This window comes from Primulina huaijiensis, chromosome 9 (genome assembly GCF_012295235.1).
Source record: "Primulina huaijiensis isolate GDHJ02 chromosome 9, ASM1229523v2, whole genome shotgun sequence".
NCBI lineage: Eukaryota > Viridiplantae > Streptophyta > Magnoliopsida > Lamiales > Gesneriaceae > Primulina > Primulina huaijiensis.
The window spans coordinates 21883218-21907898 of record NC_133314.1 but is presented as its reverse complement, the minus strand read 5'-3'; the positions used below and the strand labels follow the sequence as shown (position 1 = coordinate 21907898).

The 24681-nt window shown below is 36.7% G+C and overlaps 4 protein-coding genes and 1 pseudogene across 6 annotated transcripts; 3 read left to right on the top strand and 2 right to left on the bottom strand.

Annotated features, from left to right (window-relative positions):
• The first annotated feature begins 1916 nt into the window (after window positions 1-1916).
• On the top strand, window positions 1917-9192 carry LOC140984594 (uncharacterized). Of its 2 annotated transcripts, none has more exons than XM_073452134.1 (4): window positions 1917-4505; window positions 5829-7318; window positions 8536-8624; window positions 8733-9192. In XM_073452134.1, the coding sequence occupies exon 1, from the start codon at window positions 2225-2227 to the stop codon at window positions 4298-4300; it is 2076 nt and encodes a 691-aa protein (XP_073308235.1). In that variant the 5' UTR covers window positions 1917-2224; the 3' UTR covers window positions 4301-4505; window positions 5829-7318; window positions 8536-8624; window positions 8733-9192. The 2 variants fall into 2 exon arrangements, with proteins under 2 accessions (XP_073308235.1, XP_073308232.1); XM_073452131.1 differs by having other exon boundaries at window positions 1918-4505; window positions 5801-7318.
• LOC140983975 (uncharacterized) lies at window positions 7931-9053 on the top strand. Its single transcript, XM_073451121.1, has 3 exons — window positions 7931-7967; window positions 8536-8624; window positions 8733-9053. The coding sequence occupies exons 1-3, from the start codon at window positions 7931-7933 to the stop codon at window positions 9051-9053; spliced, it is 447 nt and encodes a 148-aa protein (XP_073307222.1).
• Window positions 9193-9331: 139 nt separating the features above from the next.
• Window positions 9332-11842, bottom strand: LOC140984595 (cysteine synthase 2-like; annotated as a pseudogene).
• A 1598-nt stretch (window positions 11843-13440) lies between these two features.
• Window positions 13441-15772, bottom strand: LOC140985433 (two-pore potassium channel 1-like). The gene is made up of 3 exons (XM_073453299.1): window positions 15618-15772; window positions 14028-14954; window positions 13441-13672 (listed from the first exon to the last, which is right to left on the bottom strand). Exons 2-3 carry the CDS (start codon window positions 14927-14929, stop codon window positions 13522-13524), a joined length of 1053 nt encoding a protein of 350 aa, XP_073309400.1. The 5' UTR covers window positions 14930-14954; window positions 15618-15772; the 3' UTR covers window positions 13441-13521.
• A 766-nt stretch (window positions 15773-16538) lies between these two features.
• On the top strand, window positions 16539-22758 carry LOC140985410 (meiotic recombination protein SPO11-1). Of its 2 annotated transcripts, XM_073453268.1 has the most exons (17): window positions 16539-16697; window positions 16784-16883; window positions 17127-17200; window positions 17305-17406; window positions 17487-17560; window positions 17906-17922; window positions 18423-18492; window positions 18564-18600; window positions 18877-18924; window positions 19022-19080; window positions 19146-19177; window positions 19264-19369; window positions 19522-19642; window positions 19715-19778; window positions 19872-20039; window positions 20917-20992; window positions 22332-22758. In XM_073453268.1, exons 1-15 carry the CDS (start codon window positions 16625-16627, stop codon window positions 19996-19998), a joined length of 1104 nt encoding a protein of 367 aa, XP_073309369.1. In that variant the 5' UTR covers window positions 16539-16624; the 3' UTR covers window positions 19999-20039; window positions 20917-20992; window positions 22332-22758. The 2 variants fall into 2 exon arrangements, with proteins under 2 accessions (XP_073309369.1, XP_073309371.1); XM_073453270.1 differs by lacking the exons at window positions 19522-19642; window positions 22332-22758 and having other exon boundaries at window positions 20917-21135.
• Window positions 22759-24681: the final 1923 nt, after the last annotated feature.

Below are 24681 nucleotides of genomic sequence, written 5' to 3'. Positions count from 1 at the left end.
TGAATAAATTATTCATCTCTTTTTGCAAACGATTTTCGCAAGCAAACTGTGCAGATTCTACGTAAGAAATCAGTAATCAATATTCGTCTTCCAAAAACTGATCTAAACGATCATAAAACCAAATCTTTACCGTTCACAATTTAGTGTATTCCTTATGAACGTGCTGACCAAATTCCAGCTTGATCTAATGGTTCAATAAGTCAAAAACACTTGTGCAATTTGATTGATTTGCAGGGATGTGCAAACCCAAAAATTATATCTTTCTCTCTATATTTTGTGTATTATTTTTTACAATTCTTGTTTTCAACTAGAGTAAGACGCATTTTTTTTATTTTTCATATGGGCTCGTCCCATAGGGCTAGATTTATTGGGTTTGAGCGATTTCTACATGAGTAAACCAACCCAACAAATCTCCCTCTTTTCCGACTATATGTTGTGACACACCATCCCCCCTAATAACACAACAATTCTGTAAGGACACAACCATATAAACATAAAGAATTATGATTAGCATATTCTCCATGTTTCCAGAAATTTATCGTTGCATTCAGTTGATGAAATGAACTCCCTAATAGCATTTATCATCTAATTTCTTCAATCTTTTCATGACATAAATTGCCAGAGGAATCCATATTTTATTTTGTAGAAGGTCACTATATAAATCTGAAAAATCAGAAACCATATGTCCTTCATTTTAAGTATCCACTCCCTTCAAATGATTCATAAACCTACTTCACTTTATATAATCATTTTGTCATTATCAGTGTTTCATCCCTTCCTTGGTGAGATGGTCCCATCGGCGCGTGCCGATTTTGTTTGTCATAGAAATTTGTGAGCGTGTCAGGCACGAAAGCGTACCAAAAATGTGAAATCCAACTTCTACGATCAAGCAACGTGGATTCCGATTCGATCGTTAGATATAGTTATCTCAATAAAACCACCAAAAGATAGGAAATTGGATTAGAGAATTGAATGAATACTCATGAAAAATAATAAATTTAATATTGTTCATCATGAATAGATTCAACATTTTTTCAACTAGAATTGAAAAAAGCTAAAGAAATATAAGCTAAAACTGAAGAAACACTAGATAAAAAAAGTAGAAATCCTGAAATAAAATGAACTAAACTCGAAGAAATTATATAGAACATTTTTGCTCGAGTTGTTGATTGATGAATTGTGTGTTCTTTTCTGACTATCTTCTGTATTTTTTGTTCATTCCTCAAAGCAGTTTAGCCCATCTTCCATGTTCATTCATCGTGGAACATGCCTCAACTTCCTTCATCAACGTCCTCAATCGTGTGTCAACTTCCACCTCAATTTCTTTATCGTGCGTGAGGTCCAGCTTCTCAAACCAACTAAATCTATAATGAGCTTCGACTTTCTACCGGGCTTTAGCATATGATGGATTTGGCAGAACACAGGCTTCGACAACAAATGTATTTTGACATAACTTGGGTTCAACTATTTCATTACACATGTATCACGTGTGCCTATTCTGTAGCTAAGAGTTAGAGCTATGAGTTAGGGCAACCCATTAGTAATTGGTCGAGTGAAAATGATACAAAGAAACAACATTGATATGGACGATGAAGTCAAATTTGTAACATTTATAAATAACTTTCTCTCGTAACTTTATAGTACATATATTTTTTTTACAAAAAAAAGATTGCGCAACAATTTTTGAAAATTTGTAGTTATACATTCATTTCATCACGTAGATAAAAACCCATGAAAGCTACGTTTTCCTCCCTTTTTCCACTTTCTTTCTCCCGTAAACTTAATTCACAACATATGAAAATTATTTGACAGAAAAAATGAGATTTGTTCGAAGACTATTACATATTAAAAAAGAATCAAATCAAACTAAAAGAAAATGCAAGGCTTCTGTCTCGGTCCGCTGCTAATAATAAATTGAGTGTGATGTCCGGATCCGCATGTGGTAGGTAGTAGGATATTATCATACGCACCACAAGTACACGTTAGCATATATGAAGTGCATTACGGGATAGACTTGCCTTCAGTTTCATCCCCTATCAAACGCGACCTTCAAAATTAGGGTTTCTCTAGTTCGAAATTGGAGGGGAAAACAATCAGCTTAAGGTAAGATCCTTCGATCGGAATCTTTGTTTTTTCCTACTCTGGTCCCAGATATTGTTTCAGGGCTGTAATTTATAATCATCAGAAACATAGCCCTGAATTTAACCCTGGTTTTAGTCAAGTCATGGATGAAAATGAAGATAGAGGCAGTGGCTATGGGGGAGATCCGAACGAGCAGTTTCACCGGAACGAAGCGATCTCCGCAGTGGCGGACGAGGGTTTTATGGGTGAGGAGGACGATGACTACGAAGATCTGTACAACGATGTTAATGTTGGCGAGAACTTCATGCAGTCTCTTCGGAAGACCGAGGATAACATAGTGCAAAAGATCGAGCAAGTTCCGGAGAACAAAGAAAAGTCGACCCCCCCACCCTCTCTTCCGCAGCAGCCGGTAGTGGAGAATGCCCGTGTGGGTTTACTAGATGAGAGGGATACTTCTAGGGTTCCTGGTGGAGTAGAAGGGTATCAGAATGTGGGATTTGGAGGAAGTATTAATGCGAGTAATGTTGGAGTTGGTAGAGGTACTGGAGCACCTCCAGGTGGTGGTGGACTAAGGCTTGAGCTAGGGCAGTCATCAAATAAAGCGGTTGATGTGGAGCAGATGGTGAATAACAGTGTCATGAATAATCAACAAATAGTTCAGCACCATCAGCCCCGTGTTGCTAACACAGAAAATATTGTGAATGTTGGAATTACAGGGAATGCCAATGGAACTGGTGGAAATATGTTTGGAGGTGATATTGGTGGTGGTGTTGGAAGTGGAGGCGGGGGGTCTGGGACTACTCTTTATGTTGGAGACCTGCATTGGTGGACGACAGATGCTGAGCTGGAGTTGGAACTGTGCAAGTATGGACCAGTGAGGGAGGTGAAGTTCTTTGATGAGAGAGCCAGTGGGAAGTCAAAAGGATATTGCCAAGTTGAGTTTTATGATCCTTCAACGGCCACTGCTTGCAAGGAAGGGATGAATGGGCATCTCTTCAATGGCCGACCTTGTGTTGTTGCATATGCCTCGCCATATACTGTCAAAAGAATGGGCGAAGCGCAGGTCAACAGGAACCAACAGATGGGACAGACGACTGTTAATCAACCACGGAGAGGGCCTGTGGATTTACCCAACAGACCTATTGGCGTTGGTGGCAATATTGCCACTGGTGGAAATAATCAAGGTGGTAGTGGCAGTGGTAGCATTGGTGGTGATAATAATGGCCGAGGTTTCGGTAGAGGAAATTGGGGTAGAGGCAATTCTCAAGGGGGAATGGGAAATAGGGGCCCAATGGGCCACATGAGGGGTCGGACTGGTGGAATGGGTTTTCGTGGCCTAGTGGGTAATGGTAATGGATTTGTGCAGGGGATCGGTGCTACACCTCCAATGTTGCATCCTCAAGCAATGATGGGCCAAGGTTTTGATCCTGCTTTCGGAGGCCCAATGGGCCGAATGGGTGGTTATGGAGGCTTTCCCGGTGCTCCTGCGGCACCCTTTTCAGGAATGATGTCTTCATTTGGACCTGTTGGAAATGTTGGTTTGCCTGGTGTTGCTCCCCATGTTAACCCTGCATTTTTTGGGAGAGGAATGCCCATGAATGGCATGGGTATGATGCCTAATCCTGGTGTTGAGGGGCCAAATATGATGATGTGGTCAGATCCTAATGTTGGAGGATGGGCTGGTGAGGATCCTGGAGGGAGAGTTCAAGAGTCTAGCTATGGGGAAGAAGCTGCATCTGACCATCAGTATGGAGAAGGAAGTCAAGAGAGAGGGCCATGGCCAAATGCAATGAAAGAAAAAGACAGGGGATCAGAAAGGGACTGGTCTGGCTCTTCTGAGAGAAGGTACCGGGATGATAGAGCAGGTGGGTATGACAGAGATGTGCCTAGAGAGAAAGATATGGGGCGCGATCCTGATTGGTCGGAGAGGAGGCATCGCGATGACAGGGATATTGGTAGAGACCGGGAAAGGGAGCGTGACCGCGACCGATCCCAAGACCGTGACCGTGATCGGGAGCGAGAACGTACCAGAGACGATAGGGAGCGATATTCAGATCATCATAGGTACAGAAATCGAGAGGCTGAACAAGATGATGAATGGGACAGGGGAAGATCATCAAAGGCTCACAGCAAGTCAAAGTTAGCACACGAGGATGAGCATAGATCTAGATCAAGGGATGCTGAATATGGGAAAAGGCGTCGCCTCACCTCTGAATGACTCAATAATTTGCTGCAGGATTTCTTGAGATGTAGTTTTAAAAATATGATTGGACCCTAAATAAATGTTGTTAACTGCGATCTCTCCAAGTATTTGCTAGCTTTTTCTATGGAATGCCTGAGACTTCAACGGACAACGGTGGTTTTTGGTGACTTCGTCAATGTTCTGAGATTCCTTTCAAGGGCCATGCTTGTCCTTGAGTCAAGTAAGTTACTCGTCAGCATTCTCTTTAAATTTACGAGTTTGAACAATGTGTAAATATTTTATCTGTTCCATTGGTCTTGTCTTGGTAGAAAGGTTGTTTGTTTGCCTCACATATAAATATAGCCCCTCTATATTTACGTTTTGCACATTCATAGTTGATAGTACTTCAAGGAAGAGCTCTGCTGGCACATAAGTGCCTTTTCTTTCTTAGGTATTAAGAAGATGAATCTGCTATCATCATCCCTTTTTGCCATGACTGCTTGGTTTACTTGCCTTTTTCAATCCATAATTGAAGTTTTAGGCATGTTTAGGAATGTGTGATTGACAGATGAAATCACGAGTGAACAATTTTTTAAGTTGATGTTTTGTTGCCTAGAGATCCCAGTAGAGGCAGCAGTGGGTTCTGATATTGGGATTGTAGCGGTGGTTTATGAGATACTTGATGGCGATTTTATTATGTTTTTGAGATTAATTCAGTTGCACGAACATGGAAGTGGTGTTGGCACCTATGTTACACTCCCTGTATGAGGAAGATAGCATTTGGATAATATAGTCTGTGGACCGTGGAGGGTATTGTTGCGGATAGTTTTACTTAGTGACTTGAAAGTAAGGACCAAGACCTACCTCACCTGTGATTATAAAGTAATCACCAACGTGGATAATGGATATTTCTGTTGTCTTTAACTTTGTAGGCTCTATATGTTGACATTTTCTTTTTTATTCTTGCCCTTCTATTGTATTATTCACCCTCTTGTAACAATGGTAAAAATAGGAAATTATTGCACCCAAGGGATCTGTATGCAGTACAATTGACTCTTCCGACGCCTTTCTATAATCCATATGTATGGTTGAAATGAGAAACAAATTATTCTGCTTGACGGGTTAAAGTAGTCCACAATTAGTTGTTAGTACATTCCAAGAGCGCGCGCACACACACACACGTATACATACATATACATGTATATATTTTTCAATCTGTAGAATGAGGTTTTAGTTCTTCACTCATAAATATGTGATTCCTCTGGATAGACTGAGCTTATCTGAAATCTCAACTTATTTTATATTGCGTTGGTCCATTATATTTGTCAGCGATCATATTCTGATGATAAACCACGATTCACTTGGTGCAATTAATTTAATCAATATGGAATTTCCTATCTGGTGATATTGGGATGGAGTTGATTGACAATCCGAGGAATTTATTATCTATATAACTTTGTTACATACATGAGTTTATGATCACATGATGCACGCGATATTGCATTTTTTCGTCTCACATATTCCTTTTGATGTTAGCTTGAAGGGTGTCTTTTTTCATCTGAAGCTTTTCTTCTGGAGTCTGGATTCTTGTCTTAGCGGATGGTGCATGAAAACTTCTAGTCAAGGGAGGATGAGATGGCATGGTGACACTTCTTAGCTGGAGTCGATTTGCTTGTGGAACCTTTATTTCAGTTACTAGACTCTTTATATGTTTTTATGTTAAATATGGCTATTGAATGGACTAAAATTCTGAAGTGTGTGAGACGTACTGGAGTTTGAGAATGTTACTGTATGGATTTGCTGTATTAGATTAAAGTCACAGGATCTTGCCGTTTACAACCCCCCTTTTTTTGTTTGATTTTCTGTAATTCTTTACCCCCCATGTTTTTTTTGGTTGGGTGTATCATGTATTCGTGTTAATTCGCTGCTATTTTACCAAGATCATGTAGAATACTAACCACGCTTCTGTAAATCCAGAATTTTGTACAGTCAAATCACACTTGTGTATATTACAAAGAATGTGATGTTTTTGTTCGAAGTTGTATGTATATCGCCATTGTTTGTAAATTGATGAGTCTTGGATGTCAGTTCTTTGTTTTACTTTGATGCTACTCTGTGGCTTGCATTCAGATGATCGCCTGATTGTATCTGGTGATCAAGAAATCATCAAGATCTTTAGGTTAACCTGATAACATAATCTGTTCGTCTTTTTGGGTTAGTGTGGTTCTTATGAATAGTTTAGGATGCTTTTCTTTGAACTTTTATTTCTATGCTTGATGTTAGACTTATGTTGGCCAATTCGTGTTTATGTTCTTTCTCATTTGAATAGGAAAGAAAAGATCGGTAGGTTTCTAGTTTCACTTTTCGAAATAGAAACACGAAGTTCATTTTTCTAAAATAAAAACATTAGATTGTTGTGTTTTAACTTCAAAAACACAGTTCCAGACCGCTAAAGATTTACCCATAAAAGCAAATGGTACACGGGCTGAGCCTTTCGATGTTGATTTGCCAATCCGCTCTCTCTTTTTTTCCTTTATCGAAAATCCAGAAATAAGTTGTCATAGCAAGAAAAAACAAGCAACTTTTTACAGAATCTGGTTTTTGTCATTAAGCAATTTGATAGAAATTTCACGAGGAAAAGAAAGATTTCATCTCGAAGAGTATCGACAAGGGAAACTAAACAATGGGCCGCAGAAATTGGGTCAGCCTTATCTAGATATTAAAAGCCCAACAATTTGTGGCCCAAACGAAACTTGACGAGAGGGTGCTTCTGTAATTTAGTGAAACCGCTTCAGAGTCGCCGCGTTTATTCCCGAGCTAACGCAGCATAGATTTTTCTAGGTCTACGGTTTTGTTCAGAATCTTAATCGATTTATTCTCATTAAGAGATTCGATTCCGCAATTTTCGTTTGCTAATCGAATTTTAAAACTTTTCCCGATTCGGGGTGTTGAATTGCGAGAAGATATTATTGGTGGTCAACGAAATAGATGATCAGTAGCATTTCATGGACTCTTCTCCAGTGCAGACCACTCCTATTGAAGAAGATGAGTGGGGTACTGTCTCCTTTTTCTTATATTTTCCATTTGGTCATCTTCGAACTGACGAATACCTTTTTCTGAATATTTTAGGATAATTTGAACTGCTTGCTTATCAGTGTTTTTTCAGATAATTTAGGATCTTGGTAAATTTTTTTGTATGGATATGTACTTGTATGTATAATTATATGTTTGGTGTATATTTGTGTTTATATGCATATGTACGGCTGATACTTGTCTGTGTATGTGCCTTTGATGATAGTATATTGGAGATTGAGTTGGATAGTTTAACATTTGAGTTTACTAATCAGGAATTTCAATTATCGTGCTTCAAGTTATATCACCTAACGAATGCACAGCTTTCTTTAGTCTGGTATATCGATTTCCTCTACTTCTGTTGGCTCGATAGGTATATAATACGTGCATTAGATTAGATGGAAGGTTCTGATTTGTGCTTCTATTTGTATTATGTATCTCTCTTGATTTGAAAAAGACTGGTTGATAAAATAAATCAAGATTATGAAACTTTTGCTCTACAATCCTGAATTGTGAAGACATAAGAAATAATATATTAAAGATTTTCTCCTCTTAAAATCTTTACCTATGGTACTGGCGTAAACTGGCGAATCAATGAATATGTCTGGAGATTTTGATTCATGTGCAGAAGGTTAAAAACAGTCCTATAATCATATAGGAAAACGAAGAGGTCTACTGTGTTAGTCTCGCAGCAGTATGATTTATGTAACCGATGTCCCACATCGAGTTTCTTGGTTGTTGATTATGTTCCTCTTGCACGATTCACTTGTGGAAAGGCGCTGGAGTGGTTGTCCAATCACTTAGTGGGTTATCTTCCTGGAATCTTGGCTGTTCTCTGTGGTTTGGATTAGAAAATATTTCTAGCACACAATGTATCAAATGTTTAGAGCCACAATACATGAGATGCAGTGTCATTCGTCTCTCCATTTTTATTTAATAAAAATAAATGTCTATTATTTGTGTTTCTGAGAGACCGGCTCTTACTATATTTTCGTATTTGTTACCCTCCAAAAGCGAGAAGATTGAAAACCTTTCAGACTCTTTGAAAAAGCTTGTGAGTTGTGACTTTTAAAATAAATAGCAGAAATAAAGAAACACTATTTGATTCATCCATTTTTCATGTAGAAAGTTGCTTGTTCTATTGTGTATTTTGTTGTGTCTTTTTGTGCTGACCCTTTGTTTTTGTTCGATTTGCAAAGACACTGATGGATTCGTGATTCCAAGCTTGGGAATATTTGATAGAGTAACCGTTTCTCCAGCAGTAGAAGATTCTAAGCAGCCAGTTCAGGTAAACACTTTGTTTTGTTTTTTCTTTTTTCAAATCTTCAGAGACTTGGAAGCTAGCTCTCAGTTCATTTAGCTGAAATGAATTTCAAATTTATCTGTCACGTTTTAGCAACCTAGAAAAGAAGAGAATATTTACCTTGGACCCCACGGAGCCCCTCCATCTCAGGCAAAACAGCAAGAGCGAAGTTTCTCCGGCAACAAGCAGAAGTTTAAGCAGAAACTCAGGGAAGCGGATAAAAGATACAGTGGCACTGGACGTGAGAATAAAGTTGATAACTTAAGGGAGCTTGTGGGCGGTACCAGAAAAATGCCCGTGATTGCATCCAAGAGTCCCAGGGATTGGCTTGACCCCCATTGTCACGAGTCATTAGATTTCTTGCTATCTAATTTTAAGTTGCTGTTGATTTCTTGCATTTCGGTCACAGTCTAATTTTTCTTTCAATAAGTAGATTTTTTTGTGCACATTAAGTTCCTGTCTCCTGGTGGTTACATTGCAATGTTATGGTCAGACTCTTTCTTTCTCAACTTTTGAATGAGCCAAAACAATCTCAATGGTCAAATTCTGCTTCTGTTTTTTGCCAACATTGTTGTATGAGTTGCTCTACCCTCAGAAAACAGTCATGTTGATGAGAAAGACAACTGATTATTCACCCCTGCCCCTCCCTCAATGCAATTTTCAAGTTCCAAAACTGAAAAAAAAAAAATTCAAAAGAAACTTGAAGATTTCCAAGCAATAAAGAATAAAAAATACTGCCGTCCTTGGCCCTTTTTATCCCCGTTGTAAAGATTTTTTATTCGCTGATCATACCCCAAGAATGTGATTCTAAAATATAATAGCGTCCTACTGCTCTTCATCATAAGTTATATGTCCAACCGTCGTGTTATTATTATTTTAAAAAATACATTTCGAATGCAGACATCTTGGGAACCTGTTCATATACGTGTCTAAAAGTGATTGACTATAGTGTCTCCTCATTCCGCAGCCTTTCTCGTAAAAAAACTTCTAGCCTGCAAAAACAACTATTCAGCTCTTCTCTGCCAATCCTGTTCTCGAGGGTGACCTTAAGTGGAGTGGCCAGGCTCTGATCTGATTCCTATTCGCTACTCTGAACGTAATGTTGTCGGCATTCAATCATACATATACGAAGTGCCGCGAGGCCCCTTAGAGAATAGTTGGATTGCTAGCAAAGGAAGGTCTTTAACATTGGGCAATTCTCACCTGCTTCCAGACCGAGGAACTCCAATCCAGTTGCTGAAGGTGTCAGGTTATATTGGGACAAATAACGGGTGTAGTAAAACTTACTCTCAAGTGCCTCATCCCACTGTCACACAAAATTGTAGCAATCGTGTGGCCACTTTTACAGCTCCGACACAATTCATGGCTGAAGAACTCCCAAGAAAGAGGCCATCATTCTTCAACAAGTACCTGGCGCACAAAGAATCTGGGTTATATGTTGATCTCAAAAGTTCAGAAAAGAATACTGACTACAAACAATATCTCGAAAGTTCATGAGAAATATCTAAACTAACCTAGACATTTCAACAGCTTCCATATCAGAGCCCCGGTGAGCCCCATCAAGTGCCGTCATTTTAAAATTTTCTGTCAATCTGTTGATCCCGATTCCCTCAGTGATTGTATCGAACGGGTTTTTAACCTCCGTCCTTCAGCCTCTCTTGTGTACATCACTCGTCTGGTCACCTTATCGAACAGACCAGAAGCAGGAGGGTCAATCAAAAAGCATTTAATAGACGATTTCTTCTCCTGTTGAATTCATGAAACGTCATATCGCAATATCTCTATGGTACCCGTTCAACAAGAAATTTTATGATCAGGAAGAAACCAACCTTTAGAAACCGAGAAACTCCAGCAACAGTGCCCCCTGTGCCAGCAGCTGCAACAAATGCATCCAAATGCCCACAAACCTGTTCCCAAATCTCAGGTTCAGTGCGCTCATAGTGGGCTCTAAAATTTGCTAGGTTCTCGAACAGATCTGCAAAGAAACCACCACCCTTGCGGTCAACTAAGCTCGTCAAACTATGCTTTCCCTGGACCAATGCACCATTCTCAACTTGATTTATTTATTTGCTAGTTTGCCTAGAACTTTGGTGCTCCGATGCTAGTCCTTTATCCTCAAGTGCCCTTCCCCCTGCAATATTGACATAGTGTTCTCTGTGTGTGATTGAAACAGGCCCAACTCTTTCAACAGTGGCACCAAGTGCTTCTAGAATTTGAGATTGCAAATGATTAAGCAAAGCATAACACGTGGAATTTTTTATTCAAAGAATCCAACTCAAAATTGATTGAAACAAATCTACTGTTATGCCAAAAACAAATCTACTTGTTTTTTTTTTCTTTTTTGGAATAACTAGTCTTTGAATACCAAGAATTCCTGAAAATAAGAGTTAAACGCTAGATATACCTTCTCAATAGCAGCATCATCTGGAACAACTACATGGCACTTGCATCCATAAGCTGGAGCCGCTGTTGCAAAACTAATGGCCGTGCTTCCAGCACTGCCTTCTGCAACTACTCCTCCAGGAGAGAGTTCTCCAGATTCTAGGGCCTGCGGAAACAATCCGAAGCAAAAAATACATAAAGTACAGAACAGAACTACAAGACAGAACACAATGACACACTACACTTTTCTCATGACATAGAGAAAACAAAAACAAGTAGCATGTCCACACAGAAATCTTGTAACTGATTTAAGCATCGAGGAAGATGCTATTAGCATTTTGCACATACGGAACAGCTCCTCCCATTTAAAACAAGCAAAAGATACATTTTCACATTTAATAAGCAAAAAAACTTTTTTTTCCCGACGGTTAGGTGAGGTACATAATGTGTTCAAAAACTGGTTTCATACCTCTTCCAAGATCTTGACTGCCACTCTATCTTACACGCTGCCACCGGGATTCAAGAACTCTGCTTTTCCGAGAATCTGCCAACCAAAATAATGATAAAATCACCCCATAAAAATAGAAATTTTAAGAAATTTTTCGGGAAAAACAAAGAAATTACCTCACATCCGGTGGTGTGAGAGAGACTGCTGATCCTAATCAGAGCAGTGTTGCCAATGGCAGCAAGAATCCCACTTCTATGCTTTCTGTAGTTCCTACACAATCAGGCCCTTCTGCTGTGGATAAGAGTATACGAAAGCACGGAAATTACTGAGAGTGCAGTAGCGGCGGCGCAGGGGTTCTAACAGGAGGCACCATAGTAAAATCAGCATGAGAAAGGTCCTCCGGCGGAGCCGGCCGGACTTATGAATTGGGCCCAAGGGCTTTCTAGAAAAGGCGTCACGATGGTAAAATGGGCCAGATAGGGAACATAGGTCCAGCAGATAAAATGGCCCATAATCACGTCATCAGACATCATTCATCAGCATAAATTATTATTATTATTATATTATAATAAATCTAGAGAGTGACGTCAGAAGCCAGAATGAACCACGGAAAAAGAAAAGGATAAGGTAGAAGAAAGAATGTTTAAAGCTATTATCTGCTTTATTTGATATTTGACTAAATACAACGACAGTCAATTTTAACTGGTGTGACATAATTCTTTCCCATCGTGGGATAATCATAATAAAATTTACAAGTCACTTTCGAACTTAATTGAGGGAAGATTTAGAGAAACTCTTCTTCACAAACTGGTCGATTATTAAAAACATTTCGGGTTCAAACTCTGGTGATGGTAAACTTAATAATAATTTTAAAGCTAGGGTGTCTAATTCAAGAGTAAGTCTTTTGTGAGATGGTCTCACGAATCTTTATCTGTGATACGGGTCAACCCTACCGATATTCACAATAAAAAATAATACTCTTAACATAAAAAGTACACAAAAACTCACGGTCTTACGGATCAATTTCGTGAGAAGAATATCTTATTTGGATCATCTATGAAAAAATATTACTTTTTATGCTAAGAGCATTACTTTATATTGTGAATATCGTTATGGTTGACTCGTTTAACAGATAAAGATCCGTAAGACTGTCTAAAAAAAAACATACTCTAAAAAATAATATTTTTTCATGAATGACCCAAATAATATATCGGTCTCACAAAATACGATCCGTGATACCGTTCCTCACAAGTTTTTGTCCTAATTTAATTATAAATGTCTCTAAAAACCTCTGTAATTAACACTTTTTATTTACCTCGTGGTAAAAATCAATGGGCATTTTGGAGATTTAAAAAAGAAAAGTACATGGTGATTTACAAAATTTCCGACACTGACCGCGAAACGTTTCACATGCCTCACACTCGCACAACCTTTTACCCGAGGAGAATCTCTGCACATCACATCTCAGCCATGGAGATCCCAGAAAAGCTTCTCAAGTTCAAGTTCCACATTCTGGTGATCTTTGCCTTCGCTGTTCTGATCTTCTCCCTCTGTTATATGGCGCCTCGTTTTATCGATGTTTTAAACTACTTTTGGCCACTCCTCCTTTCCACGACTCTATTTCTCATGGCAGTCCTCGTGTTTGGCCGGATTTCTACGCCGGAGACGGATTCTCCTGGCGAAAAGGCCTTCGAGGGGGTGTTAGACTTCGCCGATGGCCAATCGGAGCACGCCAGTTTTTGAGCGACTGATGTTCTTTACGCTTGTTGGACGCTTTCTAGCCGATCAGGCAATGAATTGTATATTTTCCATATTAATAATAAAATACCAAGTGGAATTCAATTTTACTTCGTATCAAGTTCAAGTGGTGTAATCATTTGAAATCTCTCTCGTTATTCTCTGAATAAAATTTATAGCGAAAGCTCAGCCTTTAACAGATTTAAAAAATGCAATCCACAATCACAAGGCTTGAAGAAATACACACATTCAAACAAAGTAACTCATTTACTCTCAGATGTGTTTACAAATCTTACAGATTTCTTCCTCTCGTGTTTAAGCCAACTGGGCGAGAGTTAAATCAGAGGTAGATAAGGTTCCAGACTGATCGACGTCAAGGTTGTCAAACTCTTCTAGCAGAAGGTTAATATCCTCTTGATTGATCTTCCCCATCTCTTTTAGCTTATATATGATGAATTCAGCAGCCCTGTAATTAATATATCACAATCAGTGGCGAGAACTTATTATTAATACATAAAACTAATCTTAGCTTTCTCCTGGCCTCTAAAACTTTCATTACCAGCTTTGCATCGTTTATATTTTCATCGGTTAAAGTCGGATATATACTCATTTCTGAGCCTACGTGAAGGCCACAATCACTTGTTTTCAGGCACATATATGTGAGGCGGACCAAATGAATTCATCGTTAGATTTTAAGCTTTTCCATAAATCTGACTATCAACTTGGGTGACAGACTGTGAATGCAGACGGACATCAAACTAAAAAGAAAAAGCACAACTCACAAGAAAGGTAATGTATACATAAGTTCAGAAGTGACTTACTCCACAGTCCCATCGACGTCAATATCAGCCGCTTCCAAATCCGCATTTGTCATCCTCTTGGTGAGAACCCATTTAACCAGCGCTTTCTGTCTTCCCTCGATGTTAAGCTCTGCAACGTAACACAAGAACCGAGCCAAACAAATAGTACCTGTCAAAATCCAAAATATAGCGAAAACACGTCCAGCCATTGTTGAGAAGCTTTTATCTCCATAACCCAATGTTGTAATTGTAGAGCAAACACAATAAAACGCATCTATGATGCTCAATTTCTCGACAGTGACCAGAAAGATTGTGCCAACAGTGATAAGGACTATGAGGATGGACAACATCATAAAGCACTTGTATCGAACCCTGTTGTTCTCCATCTCCTTAAGAATGTCACTCGGACCTAGTTTTCTCCTGAGATGCATTGCCTTAATAAGCAATATCTCTTGCTTTTCTACTACGTAGTCTGCTCCTTTGCTTATTGTTAAACCTAATAAAGTCATCCCCGTGAAGACAAATGCGCAAGCAAGAAGTTTTGTGACGGCACTGTTAGGCACAAGGTCTCCATATCCAACAGTGGTCATGGTCACTATGCAAAAATAAATAGAATCAAGAACGCTATTTGTTTTAACGCCGCTGATCTTGTTCATAAAAATGCTAAAGCATATGGTACCAATAACCAAGTACAATATCAGGTAAATGATCACTCTCCTGAAGCTGGGGTTAATGTTATATACATAGGAATCAGGACGTGGAAGTGGCTCATGTGTGCAATCGATTTCCCCAGGAACAAATTCAGTCAATGGAGCGGTTTTGCTTCGACGATATCTCCTTCTCTTAGCACCAGCTTTTGGATTGATTGAACGCGTATGACTTAATAACGCTGTTGATAAGGAGGTTTCACCGTCACTAGCCATTTACTTCAGTATTTTCACGAAAAACCTGAGAGCCCCAAAACAAATTTGGGTCACCATTACATAAAAACTGTCCAAATTCTTTGGAGTTGCTGGGTGAGCAATGTAAAACATTAAACCCAGGCCGAAGATCCATTTGGAGTTCGGACAAATCCAAACGTTCACAAGAAAGAAAGCATTATACCAGTATACTTCTGATCAGTATGTATTTCAACCCTTTCCCACTACAAATATTCTTTGATCACTTCTCCAATAATTATGGAGTCATATTACTAACAATAGAACATAGAAAAGGGTCAAATGAGATAATCTATTTGAGGTTGGCAAGCCCGAGACTGCAGGGTGAAAACTCATTGGTTTATTAATTTATTACATACATCAAGATTCTAAATCTGAATTATTTCATATATATATATAAAATAAAAAAAAAAACCAATCAACAGCATTTCACTTCCTTCAAATCCAGACAAGTAAAAAGTTAAAATGATGAACAGTTTACAAGGAACTATAATCGGTCAGAATTCAGATGGCAATCCGATCCCCCCCTCCCTCAAGAGGGCAAGGGAAAAAATGAAGATAGAGCTCCGACCTTCCATCTATGTAAAACCCATACGCAATTCAAATAAACATAATATGGAATTTATCGATAAAATCGAACAGAAGATGTAGCTGAGGAGAAACTTGGACTTACGAGAAGTGGAAGCGCGAATCAGTCGTGTGGTGTCGTTTCCAGAACTGGAGTCGAAGCTTTCGCTTTACAAGTGCCTGTAAGGTGTTCGATGTTTCGCACTTCGTATGCCATCATTAATTTGTCTTAATGATGATTAAATGGTAAGTTAATTGTTTGACTTCTTAAATTGTGATTTGATTTGGCCCTAAATGTTAACGTGAGCCAACGTTCAGACAATCGATGTCCTTATATCAAAATACATGTCAATTACCTTTAAAATGTGATGAATATACATAATTCAGTATGATAATTTAACAATGCGAGTAGTAAAATGTGGTTATCAAATACCGAACTGGTCTTATAATATTTAATAGATTCGTAATAATTCGTATTTATGTTATTATATTTCTCATTTTTTTAACTTTCGACACACTTAATTATATTATTAAATTTATAAATAGATATTAAATAGATGATAGGGAATAAAATATGTAACACAAAAAAAAAATATTCTGATAATATTCTTTTTGATCATATGATAATTGAACAAATGAGTTGAAGATGAATGCTGTATTTCGTGCAGACATTACACCTTACACGTGTTACATAGTTTTTCAATACAAAATTTTGAAATTATATTAAAATTAAATTCTAAAACATTCTCGTATGATTTTTTGATAATTAACAAAAAAATTATTTTGGTAGAAATATTTTGTTCGTTATTTTTAAAATGCATAAGTATTTTTTTTTTTTTTATTTTTGAAACTTGATTTTTGAGTACAAGCTATTAAAGAAAAAATATATTAAAATGATTTATCTCAAGTATAGTCTGCTTAATGTAACCATATATTTATTTATTTATTTTCCTTAATTAATAAATTCATAATTATTTTTAAAAAATTAATATTGTGTGAATTTTCTAAATAATATATATATCAAGGTTTAAATTGAAATTTAGCGGCAACAAGAGCCGCGTTTCAAATTTCAAGAACCCTGTAAGTTCAGAAAATTCGGCTTCTTATGCTGAAATGGAAGACGAAAGGGGAAACGGCGAACAAGATTACGAGTTTGATCGCTTGTACTTGCTGAAGAAAATCGGAGGTGATTATGCATTTGCTATATTCAGTTCATAATATTCTTCTTTCATTTTGAATTTTTTGTTTAAAAGTAAGCATAAATTTCTGTAGACATCACTCGATCCTTGCTCGAATGTCTTGTTAGCGGTAGATCACCAACCTTATACATCAATAAATTCAGTACCTACTGTATCGAAGAATCTGGATACTGGTGAGATTTTCGTATCATCTTAGTTATGTTTGTATCATAGATTGTGCTTAATCAGGATTTTAGATTTTGTTGGAGGCATTAAAGATCAAAGTGACCATACTTATAAGATCAAAGTGACCATACTTATAAGTTATAATTTCCTGAAAGTCGATAACGCACAAGTTTACCAGGAATTTCGTTTTAAGAGAAGTGATATATGATAGTTGATCAGTGTCTGGATCAATTTTTTGGATGTATGCACAGCTGCTGCAGATCTGATTTACCCAACGGAAAGGAGATTGTTACAATGCAAAGAGAAAGCCATGCGCGTAGATTGGGTGTGTAAAGCTTCCGTGGGCAATCTTTCGTGAATTAAAGTTAGAGGATGGTGAGACCAATTTACTAGTTCAAGGATTTTCACCATATTCTTACTGGTTTTCAGATGTTCTGCTAAGAGTTCTCTTGATAGTTCAGCAACTCCTGCAAGAAAACAAGCATGGTTCGAAAAGAGATATATATTACATGCACCCTTCTGTTTTTAGAGGTGATTTCTCAACCGGCCTGAAATGGAGTATGTTATGATCACTTTCTCATATTTAAGTCTACCTTAATTTGACAAAACAGAGCAATCTGTGGTTGATCGGGCTATAAATGATATTTGCATCCTTCTGCACTGCAGTCGGCACAACCTGAACGTGGTTCGTTCTCGGCTGCTCATGATTTATTCTCTTTTCATAATTTTATTTCAGTTTTTTCGAACCAGCGAGAGAACTACTGTGGTGAAACATTTTATACTCCTGAAAGCTGTAATTTAGTTCCCCTGTATGTGAAGAGTTGATTCAGCGTTTGCATTGGGAAACTTCTCTTTGGCAGTATCTGTGGCACCTTCTCAGTTAAACACACATAATATGGTTTATGGAGTCAAATCGAGTCTTTGCGCCAATCACGTGTCCCTCGTATCATAAGCTTCACATCTCCTTGAGAGCAATGCATAACAATTAACTACAAATTGTGATGTTTTTTTCTATATGGTCTCTTTGCAGGTATCCGTTGGAAATGGGTAGGTATATATGTGGTTTAACTCTGAATTTGGAGATTGAGATGGCCTAGGTGCTGAGGTTTTTCTGACATTTCAATGCTCTTCATTCTTTTATGATTCAATGTTTTGCATGGTAGAAATCTTTACCTACACGCTTGATCTTGCTTATATTATTCTGACATGATTATATGAACTGAATATGGTCGTAATTAATGCTTGCAGTTGCCAAAAAACTAGTTACTCGATGATTGTGCTTGCACGTGATTCACAAATATCTTTATTTGACAACAGCACGTCTCATTAATGTTGCATATGTTGGATTACCACTAAAACTTATTCATCATTTTACAAGGAACTCGCCATAAGTCTTACATTAACATCTAGCGCCAACACACATAGCTGTGTCATCCCCTTTCATACACTTCTTAAAAGATCATTCAAATAACTAACAACTGTGATAGCTCTCACTTTATACCGCTTTATTCTGGTGGCTAACACTCATTATCTCTTCTGTGCTTAAGATTGGTAATGGGCTGGCTGAGATTTGCAGAAGCTGGGAGGAAATTTGATTGCATTAATTGTCCTAACATGGTAAGAAGAACAAAAACTTGAGATTATGCTATGTCATTCAGAAATGTAAATCTTGCTAGCTTTATCCACAGGCGCACCATATTCCTGTGCATGTAGAAGATGTAGAAGGTATCCACTTGGCATAGATGCATGACATAAATGTAGTGTTTGATCGAATCTTTCCTGGTAAGGTGACATACACAATTAAGATGAGTTTGACCTTTACAGTAATAGAGTTGAATTTACAGCACAAAAAGGAACCAGAACAAGGATTATCTTGTATCAGAATATTCAGTTTATCCTGCAGTTGATATGGTGATTCAGTCAGTATATTGTTTGCGTAATCTCTTGAGCTTAAAGTAATCTGATTATAGATGTATAAATTCCCATAACACTTACTGCTAGATATAATCAGTGTGGCCGAGTACATATTGATTGTGGAGAAAGAATCAGGTAAGGCCATTCATTTATCTCGTATGATTCATAAGTTATAGCTGCTCAATGTCTGATCTTGTTTGATTAAGATCATTTTGGTTTGACTATTCTGCAGTATTTCAGAGGCTGGCAAACGACCAATTTTGCAAAAATAATCGATGCATTGTTATCACTGTATGAGAAGTATTTCTTTTGTTTTAGATTTTCTTGAAACACTCTCAGTAAATATTTCTACACAGGGAAGAGGATATCCTGATGTTCCCACAAGAAGGTAAAGACTTTGTTTATCAGTTCTGTCCTCAAATCTCCACATGTTATTTTGGCTGATTCATTTGCCTTCGCCTCTTTTTCTTCCAGATTTTTGCATGTACTTACTAAAACATTGCATCTGCCCATATATTGCTTGGTGGATTGTGATCCATATGGGATTGATATCTTGACGACCTTCCGATTTGGTTCCATGGTAATGTATATTCGCTGTGGCATATCTATGCATTCATTCGAGTAAATTTATGTCTTTTGCTCTGAGGAGTTCCATAATTAATTTGGGTTGATATTATACCTTGTTTTAAAGATTAGGATTCTCATTCTCTATTCTTCCTCTACTTTTTCAAGCAAATGGCTTATGATGCCAAATCACTACGTCTCCCGGCTATTCGTTGGCTTGGAGCCTTTCCATCTGATTGTAAAACATATCAACTCCCACAACAGTGTCTCCTACCTTTAACAGATGAAGGTTAAGATACATGACACGGAACCATGTGTTTATAATCTCATCTTTTCCAACTAATTTTAAATGTTTTGTCAGATAAGCATAAGCTCAGAGGCATGTTGCATAGGTGCTATATGGAACGTGAAGTACCCTATTGGAGGTAAATCTTCTTGATTGGTAATTATTTTTTAGCGTAATGCCAGCCATTATAAAAAGCACATTTCAATCCATGTGTAATATTTTACAACCTCAGGTTCGAACTCAAGCAACTGTTGGACAGTGGAGTGAAATTCGAGATTGAAGCATTGTCTGCAAACTCACTTTCATTCTTGACAGAGAGTTATCTGCCATCCAAAATCCGAAAGGGAGCATACATCTAAGCTGCTTCCTTTGCTTCTTATCCTGTCACTCAACGATCAAGGTATCTAAATATGTTGCCATTGAACATATGATATCTTGTAATTGAATGCTGAAAATTAGGCCTGTTGACATTTTATAATTAAACATACGCAAAAAGGTATTTGAATATGTGTCTCATGGCCTGTTGGCACCCTTCTTATAGAATGCTGAAAAATATCTCGAGTCTAAACTTCGAACTGCAAAAAGTTTCTCTTGAACGTGTGGGCACCATAGGTGAATTTTGATGAAGTGGTATAACTTAAGTGATATCATAAAAGTTTATACTGAAATAGAAAATTGTATACGATAACATACCTATCTATCCCCGCTGAGTTTTGCTTTAGATGGCAGTGATCATCATTGAGTTTAGTTATTGTTTCTCATATTGAGACTCAGTATGGTTTCATTTTTTCATAAATATCACGATAGCGAAGGAAATAAATCCAGTTTAATTTAATTTTAGGAATAGTGATTCTTATAGGGAATTGATACTGTCATCACATTTTCCCGGGATTTAAACAATTAGATAAGATCCTAATATTTTCTTGTTATTTGAAAACCACACGCAATATGATCCAATGTAAAACAGGCAACTACGTAAAATTGGTATGTACTTCAGAATCTTATCCTAAGTAAAAATGGAAACGATATGTACAAAATCATTCGAACGATTAATTTTCCATATTCAAAAACCTTAAAATGTGATTAAAATACTTATATCTACCGTACAAAAACAAACCCATATATCATATCCATAGTAATTGAGCACACATACAGCCTTTTGATATCGTTGTAATGGAGCCTTACGCTGAAGCGGTATTTAATCACAAATTGTCATGTTTCTTGTTTTTCCCTTAATATCCCAGCAAATGTAATGCTTTTTGAATGATGTGTTGTAGAGTTGCGTTCTGAAGGTGAATGTCCATTGTCAGGCCTGCAAAATGAAGATGCTGGAGGTTCTGGGTTCAATTTGCGGTAAACAGTAGTAGTTCATGCTTTTTATTCTTTTGTTTTATGTGAGAACTTCAAAATGATTTAGCTAGGGCAGACATAGGGTGCACGGAGAAAATTAAACTTTTTTTTAATATAAAATTCTTTTGAAACATTGATTTTCTTTGAAATGTTCCCTTCATCAAAAATATATATATTCATTATATGATCCCGTTTTAATGAGTAGGTCTCTTGTGAGACGGTCTCATTAATCTTTATCTGTGAGACGGGTCAACGTTACCGATATTCACAATAAAAAGTAATACTCTTAGCATAAAAAATAATACTTTTTCATGGATAACCAAATAAGAGATCTGTCTCACAAAATACGATCCGTGAGACCGTCTCACACAATTTTTTGTCATTTTAATATAGCATTTTCAATAAGCATGGAGCCAGTTTTGTGGGCTCTCAGGAACTAAAAATGAGTTAAAAAATTGGTTTGGTGTTATCTCAAGTCCATTTGAGAATTTATAAAAAATTTCATGTTATCCTTTATGTTATCTTAATGTTGAATTAAAAAAGTAAATAATTATTCTCGTTTTTGGGATTTATGAGAAAAAATGTAGATCTTATACATGTATTGATAAAATGTTTACACGTGAAATGATATGCATATTTATAAATCTACGTAGTTCTGAATAAAGAGTTTAGGGAATTTTCAAGTGGCAGACATTGAATTTGTAGGGTTTTACTTAGTTGGCCGGAAAAATAATGGAAATAAAAGACCCTCCAGTTAAGAATAAAACTAATACGTGAAATACATACGCATGCATTTTGTTTTGTGCACACAAAAAAGCGTCAAATAATTAATTGTTTGTTAAATAATTATGACCTTGACTTTTGTTATATTTTTTTAAACAAGAATATACATGCACAAATTTGTTGGAGCAAAAATGTTATTTCCGATAAAAAAAAATTTAGAATAAAATATTTTTTATTGACATATTTCATATGAAAATGAATTTTTAAATTACCCATAAATTTAGGATTATAAATTTAATTTTTTTATGAAGCATCTCCCCCCAATGAAAAGAAAATAAGTGTGAAATTGATCTGATTTCTACTACACGTACCCTTTGCATAATAATCTTTTTCCCCTTTTGAAGTTGAAATTGAGGATAATCTAAGTTCCAAAATAGTTTATAGAAACAATCACCGTTGATGTAGTCAAACAAATCTAACCATAATACACTATTATGTTTTGAATTTCTGAAATTCTAACTTACTTTTAAAAGATATCATTTAATATTTTTTCATATGACCGAAAAAAAGATATCAGTCTCCTTCACATGATTAATGAATTTTGGATAACTTTTTATAGGAGTATATGATGTTACCATAGATTCTCAAGAAGGGTTGGCCAAAGTGTACGGTATGGTGAATCCAAACATGCTCGTGAGAGCCTTGATGAGAACCGGGTACCATGCAGAATTAAAACGGGTCAATCTCCGACACCCGGAACTTAATAGACGTTATTACTCTCATGACTATAATTATAACCATGGATATTATGGTTACGGATACCCATACGGAGTGGTCGACGACCCGTATAGGTACAAACGGTACCTGATGGATCATTCTTACCCGTGTTTGTCAAGACTAAGGTTCGATCATTCCTACTATCATGGGTCGACCTTACCACCCGCGAGGTACGTACCATCATATCCACCCAGAGAATATGACCCGTATGAGGATGAACCCATCAGTTTTTGCAGCATTTTGTGACTGATTATGTTGCCTTTTTCCTTTAGTTGTGAAAAATGGAATTGATATGTTGCTTTTAGGTAATGACAATTTACTTATAGGAACTTCAAAACTAGACAAAAATTATCTTTAAATTTTCAACAAACAGATGAGAGAACTCGTATTAAACAATTCAGAAATATAATTAATGTTGAAACATCTTGTGTCAAAAGATAAGACTGTCTGAATACACAAACACTGACACTGATTTAATTCGAAAGATTGCAATGAATTCACTCCACACCAATCGACTCCCAAATATAATATATTTGATGCATTTCTACTTATAAGCATTGCATTCCATTTTTTCTTTTCCAATGTGGAACTCTCTTTATGTAGGAGTGGACCCTTTTATTTCTAAAAGATTGAGAAGATTCTTTATGATTCTTGGGCTTTTGATAAATGCAAGAAACTTGAAGAATTGTCGAAATATATATCCCCACTTTGTGCCTTTGGATCAACGTGTTTTAAAATTTAAATTTGTGTATTGAACTTTCTCTAAATATGTCATTGGACTAGTGCTAATTGAAAGTTTCCATCTTTGTCGTTTCCAAGCTATCTCTTGGTTTTCTTTTCATTATTCAAAAGAACCATGTTTTTTTTATAAATTACTGAAGGATAATGTGCCCCAGTTCATAATGAAAAATGAGTCAAACACTGATTTTATTTTAGGCAAAAACTTGTGTGAGATGGTTTCACGGGTCGTATTTTGTGAGACGGATCTCTTATTTGAGTCATCCATGAAAGAGTATTACTTTTTATGCTAAGAATATTACCTTTTATTGTGAATATCGATATGGTTGACCCGTCTCTCAAATAAAGATTCGTGAGACCGTCTAACAAGAGACTTATTCTTTATTTTATTTTTATTACGTATATGGATTGGGGGTTTTCGCTTTTAATCGACTTAATTTTATCTCTTTTATTGGGAGATGTTTTTGTTAATATACTAGAAGTGGATATCGGTTGGATAGGATTTTTATATTTGAATAATACTTAACCCTCATCCATATGTGCAAATGAAAAGTCGAAGCATGGAATCGATCACATCGTTCCAAATTTCCAAAGTTGGACAGAATCAATCTTTTTTACGAGTAAAAATAAAAACAAAAGAATCAAATAAATGCCTTTGTAGATGGGTGGATCGATCGCAGGAGGATTTTTCAAGAATCTCACACCGTCCATAAAAAAAGAAAAGAAAAGAAAAGAATGCTTTAATAATTGATCCTAAAATTGAAGAATCAAATTCGACAACGATATAAATATATGTATCAAAATTTCTATTTATAAAATTAAATCAAGAATGCTTTTATTTCATGAATCCACGGCTGATAAACAAAAAGAATGTTTTCCCTACAGCATGTAAGGGACAGACAACATGGCTTTTGATTTCCACCTTATAATTAAATGACATGATTATCTTTCGATGTGCATTAGTTAAAAGATAAACCTCGGATATGTGTATTTGTGTGCAAACCACACAAACATGTAGAAGACTCAAGACATGCTCCTTGACCTTTTTGCGCACTCAACAAACTCAACTACCCTTACGAGATTGCAGTGATCATATTTATTGAATATAAATATAACATGTAATCTTTTATGAAAAAAATTATATAGAAAATTCAATTTTTTTAGCTTAAATCGACGACTATCAAAAGTTTATCTGTTGTCTATAATTATCTGCCGAATTATTATTCTTGATTATTAAGTTGAAATTTTGGTAAATATGATTATTGTTCACTCTCCTCGTAGTAGATTTAAATTTGTATGGGATTTTATTCTTATCCACGGGTCTACATATATGAGAGTGAATATAGATAATTGAATCCAGTATCTCGAAGCTAACATCATATTAACCTTAAGCAAAAACTTATATGAGACGGTCTCACGGGTCGTATTTGTGAGACGGATCTCTTATTTGGGTC